Source organism: Anolis carolinensis, chromosome 1 (assembly GCF_035594765.1).
Source record: "Anolis carolinensis isolate JA03-04 chromosome 1, rAnoCar3.1.pri, whole genome shotgun sequence".
NCBI classification, from domain to species: Eukaryota; Metazoa; Chordata; class Lepidosauria; order Squamata; family Dactyloidae; genus Anolis; species Anolis carolinensis.
This window is the reverse complement of record NC_085841.1, coordinates 37515767-37528200: the sequence shown is the minus strand read 5'-3', so window position 1 is coordinate 37528200 and position 12434 is coordinate 37515767. Positions and strand designations below refer to the sequence as shown.

At 42.5% G+C, this 12434-nt stretch overlaps 1 protein-coding gene across 2 annotated transcripts in view; it reads right to left on the bottom strand.

Annotated features, from left to right (window-relative positions):
• Positions 1 to 10435, bottom strand: part of LOC100561808 (calpain-2 catalytic subunit) — a 60545-nt gene extending 50110 nt beyond the window's left edge. The window contains exon 1 of one of the 2 annotated variants that reach the window (XR_010003629.1): positions 10048 to 10435. Coding sequence is in view for 1 of the 2 variants with exons in the window: in XM_008125886.3 (XP_008124093.1) it covers positions 10048 to 10284 (237 nt within the window). In the remaining variant the exon portion in view is untranslated. The remainder of the gene's footprint in view (positions 1 to 10047) is intronic. The other variant, XM_008125886.3, reaches the window with a different exon arrangement.
• Positions 10436 to 12434: the final 1999 nt, after the last annotated feature.

Here is a 12434-nt window from a genome sequence, read left to right as displayed (position 1 = left end):
CCCAGATTATCTGCTTTGTACTGGATTATATGGCTGTGTAGACTCATATAATCCAGTTCAGAGCAGATAATCTAGGATCAGATACTGGGTAACCTTGGTAACCTTGGTATCAGTATATGCTACTTTATGGATAGTTAGGAACTTGGGTGTATCTACACTGGAGAATTAATGCAATTTGGTACCACTTTAACTGCCATGCCCCAATGCTATGGAATCATGGGAGGTATAGTTTTACAAGTCTTTAGCTTTGCTTGTCAAAGAGTGCTGGTGTTTTACCAAACTGATTCTATAGTACTGAGCCATGTCAGTTAAAGTGGTGTTAAACTGTATTCAATCTACAGTGTAGATGCACTCCTTCGGCCCTTCCACACAGCCATATAACCCAGAATATCAAGGCAGAAAATCCACAATATCTGCTTTGAACTGCGTTATCTGAGTCCACACTGACATATAATCCAGTTCAATGTGGATTTTATACAGCTGTGTGGAAGGGGCCTGAGCCTCCCTTCATGAAACAGAATGGCTGCACTCCTGCACACAGTTAGGCTGAGTCTCATGGGCCTTGTAGTCCCATTCCTAGTACTATTGTGGCAGATGAGGAGGAAAACATGGGATTTCCACCGGTTCAGCCAGAATCGGAGCCCCTGCACCTGGAGGATGTTTGTCCTCAAGAAGTCAGCCAAACAAGCCTTGGGCAGAATTCTCCCCCGTTTTCTCGAAGAGACAATTATAATAGAGATAGAGGAACTAGGGAGGCGAATCGCCGGAGCGCCAGAATCGCAGCCAAACAATTAGCTGATTAGGTTTGCTTCCCTTGGGAAATTCTAAGGAGTCATGCATCTGGACTGAGTTGGGTTTCACTTCTGGTTCTCCAGGGAAAGTGTTCTTCTGGCGGGAAACGAGACCCTATTTAGGTGTTTTGCCGCGAAAGAAACCTTGCGGAGTCAATTCGTCAGCTCGAGGAGTGAGATCGTGTGTTGACTCCAGTTCCTTGTTTCCCGGACCAAGTTCAAGCCTGCCTTGTTTCGCGTTTACCACGGACCTTGTTCTTGCTTCTTGTTTTGCCTCGTATCAAGTCTTGTTTTGCCAAGAATCTAGTTTGTTCTCTAGCCTTGTTGTCAAGCTTCTAAGGACTAAAAGACCTTGTCATCTCCCCACACTTTGCTTGGCAAAGTGTGTGTTTCGGTTATTGGATTATAACTTTGGACTTTAATATCACATATTGGACATCATTTTACTGGACTAAATTTGGCCTTTCCTGAAAGGTCTACTTCTGAACTATATTCTTCACTTGTTTTTATTGACTTTATATATTTCCTTAATAAAGATATTAGATAGATTCTGGTCTCTGCGCATGGTTATTGGTGCTCTGCAGCCTGGGTCTTGACACTGAGATTGATTAAATCTTCCCAAAGTTGGAGTGCTGTGTGGTTCCTGGGCTGTATGGCTGTGTTCTACCAGCATTTTCTTCTGACACTTCGCCTGCATCTATGGCTGGCATCCTCAGAGGATCTGGTGGTAGTCAAGCAAGTGAAGTATACATACCCGTGGAGTGACTAGGATGGGAGGAAACTCCACAGGTATATAAACTTTGCTTGTTTGACTACCACCAGATTCTCTGAAAATGCCAGCCACAGATGCAGGCGAAACTTCAGAAGAAAATGCTGTTAGAACACGGCCATATAGCCCAGAAACGACACAGCACCCCACTGATTCCAGCCATGAAAATCTTAGACAATATACTTTCCAAAGTCGATGGAACTCAAGAAGACCAATCATGTTCAAGATTGTAGCCTGAAAAAGGAATGACCTCATACTAATTCTTTCCTGCAGTTCCCATAATTTGTTCCCTTTCTACAGAGTCACTACTAAATCCAAATTGTGTGATACCTTTAAGACTAACAGCATTAGCGTTTGTGGACAACAACCCTCGTCCTAGTAAAGACAGGGTATAGATATTGTGGGATGGAAAACTGACTGTGAGGCAAGGATGGAATTAGACGCAGAAAGAACTGGCAGTGACAATTATATATTAATCCTGACATTTTAAAACTGTAATAACATAAATGTCTTGACATTCATAAGACAATTAACAAGAAGACATCATAAACATATCCTAAACAATACAAATGTCTGTTCAGTAGTTCAAAATTGCAATCTGTCTCTGAAGTTTCTTTCTATTGTAAAGCAATGAAGAATTCTGTTATGTGCACAACTATTTTCTATATTGTTGTTTCATGCCCCCCCCACAGGTCTGATTTACATCTAGTGTATCTTTAATCAAATGCTTCCACCAGAGACGTCAATTCCTGTAACTGCTTCATGTTCAGCACATCTAGGGGTTAGTTAAATATTGCTCCTTACTGTTTCAGCTTCTGTTCCCCAGATATAGCATACTTTTATTACCCCAACTGCTTTTTAGTAAAGCAGATGGAGAGGAGATGATTGAGGCCCCTTCTACACTGTCATATAACCGAGATGATCAAGGCAGATAATACACATTATCTGATTTGAACTGGATTATATGAGTCTACAATGGGATATCAAAATAACCTGGGATCAGATCCTGGGATATAGGGCAGTGTAGAAGGGGCCTATGTCAAAATCGACATAAGATCTTTCAAGAAGTGTAAACACATACAACAGGAAGATGCTGGCTTAGTGATCAAACTAACTGGCCAAGGGCAAAACCTCTTGTCTGCTCTTGTGTCATGATAAAACAAGGTTTTTCATGGCATGGAAATAAATAAAATTCCCTTATTTTCCGTCTCTACATGTCATCACTTATGTAATAGGAGCTGCGATGGTGCAATGGGTAAAACCTTTGTGTTGGCTGAACTGCTGATCTAAAGCTTGGGTTGCTGACCTGAAAGTTACCTGTTCGAATCTGCGAGACGGGGTGAGTTCCCATCTGTCAGCTCTAGCTTGCGTGGACATGAGAGAAGCCTCCCAGCAGGATGGTAACACATCCAGGCATCCCGTGGGTAATGTATCTGTAGACAGCCAACTCTCTCACACCAAAAGCGACTTGCAGTATGTTCTCAAGTTGCTTTTGGTATGATTAAAAAACATCACTTATGTAGCACTCATTTAAGCATGAGTACCACCACTCATGCTTAAATGGGAGGTACTGGAAGCTTTGGGGAAACAACAAAGCCATAGATATACAATCACCTTTGCAAGCTAAAACAACTGGATAGGAAGAGGATATAAGGACTCTACAAAGCAATCCAAGAAGATAGGAATTTCTATATGAACATTAGGAAACAACACTAAAACAATATTTAGTAGAAAAGGGGATGGAATGGAATCTCATGCCAGATGGCAAAACTGAGTGAAGATCGCTTCAAAATGCAACATATTGTTACAAGGTGTTGATACTGACCTATGTAAGATTTGGAAAACCCAAGTTCAAGCCTTGCCTCACTCTAAATATTTGTTTGACACATTATCTTGCATGTTTATTTCAAAATGTTAGAGAAAGGATAGAGTAGCAATTTATACAACAAGCTGTTTCCTTCTCCAGAATTTGCAGCTATCTTTTAAAAAACATTTTTGATTCAGCTGGATATTTCTCTGCAATTGTTATGGTGGCAAATATTGTTTGGAAGCAAGAGACAGGGGGAGAGTTTTTGAAGAAAACAGTTATTTCACTTTCCCCAGATTTTCCTCTCCCTTTGTGGCCATTAAAGCATATGAGCTGGTCCTGCAATACAGTTTTACAATGGGTTGCTGTGAGTTTTCCGGGCTGTATGACCACGTTCCAGAAGCATTCTCTCCTGACATTTCGCCCACATCTATGGCAGGCATCCTCAGAGGTTGTGAGGTCTGTTGGAAACTAGGCAAGTGGGGTTTATATATTCTGTGGAATGCCCAGGGTGGGAGAAAGAACTCTTGTCTGTTTGAGGAAAGTGTGAATGTTGCAGTTGGCCAGCTTGATTAGCATTGAATAGCCTTGCAGCTTCCTGCCTGGGGGAATCCTTTGTTTTACAATGTTCTGCCTTCTTACTCAGGGCCCTCTTTCAAGATACTCCATTCCAGTCTTCCACCTAAAAGTCAGCTAGTCATTAAACAATACATACCACTTCTTATTTAGCTGGACAGATTCCTTCCTTAGTTTTCAAGTCCTAGGCAAAGTTACTGTTTGGACAACAGAATCCCCCCTCCCCTTTCAGACCTTGAGTGACCCAATCACAGTGATAATTTCCCTTTACATTTGGAGGTGCTATTTTGCTACAAAGGCCAATATCAAAAAGAGAAAGGATGACTGTGATACCACATAATTCTATTCCCTGCTTTTGGTTTGACACAACTAGTGTGTTTTTGTGGGGTGTGGGGTTGTCAGTCTTCTGAATTGTTAGAAACTCTGGCAGATTTTTTGGGGGGTTTATTCATCTGAAATGTGAACGTTCTGCCCTTATATGAGGCATGAAGTAAACTTTGTACTGACAGAGTCCAGCTCCTTGAATAAACAGTAGTCTCTACTTTTCTCAACTGCCTCTGCATCTTCAAAGAGTGTATTGATGCAGTTTTGGCAGCTTGGCTGACTTCTGCTCTCAAGCATGTGTATATTTCCATGTTCTGATGGAAGAATCACTGTGCCAGAGCATTCTGGAAACCATAGTCTCAAAAGCACCCAATGTGTCCCTTATTCTGTTTAAAAATTGCTGAGGATACTAAATAAAATACTTCCACTTTTTCCAAATAGCACAACATCAGATAGGAAATAAGCACTTTTTGTTTTATAATTAAAAGTTTGAAGCATATAAATAGCTGTATTTGTATTTATTCTGCAAACCATATATACTAATTAGATGTGTCAAACAATGAATCTCAAAAAGAGAGCCTTAGGGCCCTTCCACACAGCTATATAACCCAGAATATCAAGGCAGAAAATCCCACAATATCTGTTTGAAATGAGTTATCTGAGTCCACTATTCCAGTTCAAGACAGAAAATGTGGGATTTTATTCAACTGTGTGGAGGGGGCCTTAATGGGCAGAAAAGCAACCAGTAAGAATTTTAATAAATAACAATAATAATTGCAGCAGTGGGAACCTCTAGCTCCTTAGATATTGTTGGACTAGAACTTCCGTTGTTTTGTGTATTTACTATACTGGAGAGGACTGTTGGGAGTTTGAGTCTAGTACCATGTGGAGAACCTCATCCCTAGCCTAATGTAAGAGAGAAGTGGAAGAAAGTTAGATTGGAAATGACTGGTGATTCCCCATCCTGACTTACAAAATCTTACCACACACAGATCAATATAGGTATATTACATCAGTTGCTTCTGGCTGAAATTATCAATTAGTGGTAACAGAGATTTTCACTGGGACAGTGAATTCATGAACAGCTTTTTATACAAAGCATCCACATGGCAAGTATATAATTGTTGATTGCCCCTTGGAATGGTAGTATGAATTTGATTTTCCCATAGTTTCTCTGGGAATAGCTACATGGCCCATAGCTATTTCTGGAAGAAAGCATGAACTATGAGAGCATTCTCAATGCAAGCATGATGGAACTTCACAACTTGGGGACTTAAACAGGAACTAGGAAAATTAATGTTTTGGGATTAATTCTGAATTAATAATGCAATTTGACTCATTAACTGTCATGGTTCAATGCTATGGAACCACAGGAGTTGTAGCTTAGCAAGGAATCCTCATTTCTGGCAAGAAAAGGCTTAAGATCTTGTAAAACAAGAGCTCCCATGATTCCATAGCATTGAGCCATGGCAGCTAAAGTGGTGTCAATCTGCGCTAATTTTTCAGTGTTGATGCACCCTAATTCCCCTTCCACACAGTTGTATAAAATCCACATTGAACTGGATTATATGACAGTGGAGACTCAGATAACCCAGTTCAAAGCAGATATTGTGGATTATCTGCCTTGATATTCTGGGTTACATAGAGATTTGTGGCACACATAGAGATTGAGGCTCCTTCCACACAGATGTATAAAATCCACATTGAACTGGATTATATGGCAGTGTGAACTCAAATAACTCAGTTCAAAGCAGATATTGTGGATTACCTGCTTTGATATTCTGGGTTATATGGCTGTGTGGAAGGGCCCAGAGATGTGTGTTTGTGTGTGAATGAGAGTTATAGAAATATCCGATTTTTGAATTTATAAGTTCAGCTTGTTATCTCTAAATTATTATGTGTACAGATAATATTTTTTACTCATTGGCTTCTCCTGTTTTAGGCCTTTTAAACTTTTCTTGTTCAAAGCAAGATGAGTATTTTATGATGGGTGGGTAGTTGCAAGTGGTCAAACTGGAAAAATATTTTTAGCTCTTGCTAAAATATCCTGATTCCAAAACATCTTGCAGAAGTCACTTCTACCCAATAATAAGCAAGCACTGATACAGGGAATATTTTGCCATTCCAATGCACTGCTCATGCTGGTTAGAGATGATGGCCTTTGTACTCCAAGACATTTTTGTTCTGCATGTTGGCTTGGGGAATGGTAGTTCAAAAAGTAATATTCCCAGGTTCTGCAACAGTACACAAATGAACAGGCTTCTAGATTAGTTCCACCCTGCTGTGCACCGTGTGTGTGTATGTGTGTGTATGTTTGCTTGTGTGTGTGTGTGTATTTGTATAGATAGATAGATAGATAGATAGATAGATAGATCGATCAATGGTACGGATATTAAAAAATAAATGCAATAGTGAGGGAACTTGGTAGGCACAGAAACAAAAAAATAAACAACAGGTATTTAATGGGCAAGACAGTGTAATATACAGGCAGCCCCCGAGTTATAAACATCCGACTTAGTAATGACTAATAGTTAAGAATGGAAAGTTGTTTTTTTTCTGTGTCAGAAGCAACTTAAGAACAAGTTGCTTTATATGTGAGAGAATTGGCTGTCTGCAAGGACGTTGCCCAGGGGATGCTCAGATGTTTTGACGTTTTTACCATCCGTGTGGGAGGCTTCTCTCATTCCCTGCATGGGGAGCTGGAGCTGACAGAGGGAGCTCATCTGAGCTGTCCCCAGATTCAAACCGGCAACCTTCAGGTCAGCAACCCAACCTTCAGGTCAGCAGTCTTGCCAGCACAAGGGTTTAACCCATTGCGCTATTGGGGGCTCCTAAGAATGGAGGTGAGACAATAGGAAGTGAGAGAAATCTACACCTAAGAAGGGAAATTCACTCCTGAAAGAATTATCATGGGGAAAAGGCATCTCCACTGAAACACTATCACTAATCCTTGTTTCCACAACAAGCCCAGTTTTCAAGATCCAATTATCATAGGGACAGAAAGTGAAGTTAAACCTTCTAAACAGGGAGGCACAGAGCAAAACAAACGCTACAGGGATGTTAAACCTTCCCTATGCTATCCAAAGCTAAAAGATATATATATTTGGCTGGAGTTACACTTAAAAATTTAACTGTTCCAACTTCTATACAAATTCAAATTAAGAACAAACCTACAGAACCTATCTTGGTTGTAACTTGAGAACTACTTGTAGTGGTTTGTGCATTGAATGCCAGGATTTCATTCCCCACTTGGCCATGGAAATCCACTGGACGACCTTGAGCAAGTCACACACTCTCAACCTCATGAGTTGCTATAAGTCAGAAGTGGCTTGAAGACACACACATCTAATAGACATGGTGTGATTTTTCACTCTTCTTCGCTTTTCCCTTTCCCTCTCTCTCTCTCTCTCTCTCTCTCTCTCTCTCTCTCCCCCCCCCCCCCCCCCCCCCCGGCCCCACTTTAATGGACCAGGAACAATAAATCCAGATGGAAACACAGCCATACAACCCAGAATATCAAGGTAGATTATAGAACCTGGGAATGTTACTTTTTGAACTACTACTCCCCAAGCCAACATGTAATACAAAAACATCTTGGATTACAAATGCCATAACCAGCATGAGCAGTGCACTGGAATGGTGAAATGTTCCCTGTATCAGTGCTTGCTTATTATTGGGTAGAAGTGACTTCTTCAAGATGTTTTGGAACCAGGATATTTTAGCAAGAGCTAAAGATGTTTTTCCAGCTTGACCACTTGTAGCTACCCACCCATCATAAAGTACTCATCTTGCTTTGAACAGGAAAAAGTTTAAAAGACCTAAAACAGGAGAAGTCAAGGAGTAAAGAATCTTATCTGTCCACATAATACTTTAGAGATAACGAGCTAAACTTACAGATTCAAAAACCTGATATTGATATAACTGTCATTCACACACACATCCCTAGGCCCTTCCAGACAGCCATATAAGGCAGATAATCACAAAGGGAGAAAATGTGGAGGTAGTGATAGACTTTGTATTTCTAGGCGCAAAGATTACTGCAGATGCAGACTGCAGCCAGGAAATCAGAAGACGTTTACTTCTTGGGAGGAGAGCAATGGCCAACCTCAATAAAATAGGGAAGAGTGGAGGCATCACACTGGCAACAAACTCCGTGCATAGTTAAAGCAATGGTATTCCCCGTAGTAACCTATGGATGCAAGAGCTGAACCATAAGGAAGGCTGAGCGAAAGAAGACAGATGTGGTGTTGGAGGAAAATTTGGAGAGTGCCTTGGACTGTAAGAATATCCAACCAGTCCATACTCCAGAAAATAATGACTAACTGCTCACAGGAGGGAAGGATATTAGAGGCAAAGATGAAGTACTTTGGCCACAGCATGAGAAGACAAGAAAGCTTGGAGAAGATAATGATGTTGGGGGAAATGGAAGGAAAAAAGGAAGAGGGGCCGACCAAGGGCAAGATGGATGAATGGTCTCCTTCAAGTGACTGTATTAATCTTGAAGGAGCTGGAGGTGGCGATGGCTGACAAGGAGCTGGTCCATGAGATCACAAAGAGTCGGAAGCCACTGAATGAATGAACAACAACAATCCACAATATCTCCTTCGAACAGGATTATCTGAACCCGTGCTGCCATATTATCCAGTTCAATGTGGATTTTATACAGCTGTGTGGAAGGGGCCACAGTTCAAAGCTGCCCATCCCAAAGGCTGGATGGACAATCATAACGATAAGATGGAACTATGGCAAAGTGACCGACCAAGTGGTCCAGGAATTCTGGGCATCTGAAAGCAAAGTTGAACAACAATAATGGTTGCTGATGATTACACACCCAAACACACAGAATAATAGAATCATAGAGTTGGAAGAGTCCTCATGGGCCATCCAAGCCAACCCCCTGCCAAGAAGCAGGAAATCGCATTCAAAGCACCCCCGACAGATGGCCATCCAGTCTCTGTTTAAAAGCCTCCAAAGAAGGAGCCTCCACCACAGTCTGTGGGGGAGAGTTCCACTGCTGAACAGCCCTCACAGTGAGGAAGTTCTTCCTGATGTTCAGGTGGAATCTCCTTTCCTGTAGTTTGAAGCCATTGTTCCGCATCCTAGTCTGCAGGGCAGCAGAAAACAAGCGTGCTCCCTCCTCCCTACGACTTCCCCTCACATATTTGTACATGGCTATCATGTCTCCTCTCAGCCTTCTCTTCTGCAGGCTAAACATGCCCAGTTCTTTAAGCCGCTCCTCATAGGGCTTGTTCTCCAGACCCTTGATCATTTTAGTTGCCCTCCTCTGGACACTTTCCAGCTTGTCAACATCTCCCTTCCATTCCGGTGCCCAGAATTGGACACAGTATTCCAGGTGTGGTCTGACCAAGGCAGAATAGAGAACCTACATAATTCGAGTTTTGGATTCTGCGAATGTCACTAATTTATGGATCTTTCTTCTTGGCGTTTCCATTCTGAACTAAATGAGGAAGGAAGTGGGATTCTAAGGTGTGTCTACACCAGGCATGGGCCAACTTGGGCCTTCCCTGCAAGTGTTTTGGACTTCAACTCCCACCATTCCTCACAGCCTTAAGCAGCTGAGGGGGAAAAGGAAAGGGCCTGAGGCTGTGAGGAATGGTGGGATTAGTGCCACTTGAAATGCCATGTCTCAATCCTATATCCTTCTCTGCCCAAGAAGCCAGGTGCTTCTCCCAATTACAAGCCCCAGGATCCCATAGACTGGAGTGGTGCCCCAAGAAGTTCCCCCCCACTTGTCTCCCCCTGGTCCCCTTCCCTCCTACCGTGGGCCTCTTCCAGACGATGCCCTTGGTCTTGGCGGCGTGGGGTCCCAGCTCCTTGAAGCCCAGCGCGGGGGCGGCGGCGGGGAAGCAGGGGTCCTGGAAGAGCCCCCCGGCCTCCAGGCACTCCGCCCGCAGCGCCCCGAAGTCCTGCTGGAGGTACTTCACGGCCTTCTGGTTGGAGCCCAGCCCTTGGGCCACCTCCCGCTCTTTGGCCACTTTCGCTGCGATCCCAGACATGATGCGAAGAATCGGTGCCAGCCCTTGCAACTAACTGCTCTGTGAAGCGTCCAGGGAGAAAAATCCCTCCCAGCCGGACGGTGATTCATCGCAAAGAGGGGAAATCTCCTCGCCTGGGGCGGGGAGTGGCTCTGGCGCCCTCACGGATGCATTTGCACTGTAGAGTTAATGCAGTTTGATGCCACTTCAACCGCCAGGCTCAATGCTGCGGACTCATCCTGGATACTTTAGGGTCTTCAGCCTTTTCTGCCAAAACTTCTCTGAACTATGGCAAATTCTAGAAGTAATGTAGTTTAACCCCCACTATAGCTGCTATGCAGTCCTGAAAGTTGTAGCTTTGCAAGGTCTTTAGCCTTCCCTGCCAAAGAGTGCGGTGCCTCCCCCAATTTATAATCCCATGACTCCATAGCATTGAGCCATGGCAGCTGAAAGGTGTTTTATTTATTTATTTATTTATTTACAGCATTTATATTCCCCCCTTCTCACACCGAAGGGGACTCAGGGCAGATCACATTACACATATAGGCAAACATTCAATGCCTTTTAACATAGAACAAAGACAAGACAAACATAGGCTCCGAGCGGGCCTCGAACTCATGACCTCCTGGTCAGAGTGATTCATTGCAGCTGGTTACAGTTGGCTTGCTCTCCAGCCTGCGCCACAGCCCGAGTTTTCTGCAGTTTGACACCACTTGCTTATTTCACAGAGACTCTAGAGCAGGGGTCCCCAAACTTTTTAAACAGGGGGCCAGTTCACGGTCCCTCAGACCTTTGGAGGGCCGGACTATAGTTTTTTAAAAAAAACTATGAACAAATTCCTATGCACATTGCACATATCTTATTTTGAAACAAACAAACAAAATGGAAAGAAATACAGCCTCAGTGTTAATAATAATCATAATAAAAATAATAAAGAGGGTTGGAAGAGACCCCTTGGGCCATTTAGTCCAACCCCTTCTGTCTTTGTGCACCAAAAGCACAAGAAAGCATCCCTGGCAGATGGCCACCCAGCCTCAATGTTGTTAGTAATAATAATAATAATAATAATAATAATAATAATAATAATAAACAATAGACATTGACAAAATTACGATCTGTCAACTACAATAGGCCACCCTACTGGGATCTGCACGCATCATCCGAAAATACATCACACAGTCCTAGACACTTGGGAAGTGTTCGACTTGTGATTTTGTGATACGAAATCCAGCATGTCTATCTTGTTTGCTGTGTCATAATAAAATAATAATAATAATACATCATATAGTCCTAAACACTTAGGAAGTGTTCGACTTGTGATTTTGTGATACGAAATCCAGGATATATATTTGTTTACTGTGCTATACTGTGTCTTTGTGTCAATAATAATAATAATAATAATAATAATAAAGAGGGTTGGAAGAGACCCCTTGGACCATTTAGTCCAACCCCCTTCTGCCTTTGTGCACCAAAAGCACAAGCAAAGCACCCCCTATTAATTAATTATTAATTAAATAATAATTAAAATACCATTATAAACAAGCAAAGCTTTGGAAGGTGCGCACTAGGCGAGGGAGGAGGTGGGAAAGGCGTGCGCCTGCGGGGGCCGGATATATGGCTTTGATGGGCCTCATGTGGCCCCCGGGCCTTAGTTTGGGGACCCTTGCTCTAGAGCAGGGGTCCCCAAACTAAGGCCCGGGGGCCGGATGCGGCCCATCGAAGCCATTTATCCGGCCCCCACAGCAGAAGGGCAGAAGTGGGTTGGGCTAAATGATCCACGGGGTCTCTTCTTCTCTTACAACCATTATTATTGTTGTTGTTGTTGTTATTATTATTATTATTATTATTATTATTATTAACATTGAGGCTGGTTGGCCATCTGTCAGGGGTGCTTTGCTTGTGCTTTCGGTGCACAAAGGCAGAAAGGGGTTGGACTCAATGGCCCAAAGGGTCTCTTCCAACCCTCTATTATTATTATTATTATTATTATTATTATTATTATTATTATTATTAACATTGAGACTGGGAGGCTATCTGTCAGGGGTGCTTTGCTTGATCTTTTTGTGCACAAAGGCAGAAGGAGGTTGGACTCAATGGCCCAAGGGTCTATTATTATTATTATTATTATTATTATTATTATTATTATTATTATTATTATTGACATTGAGACT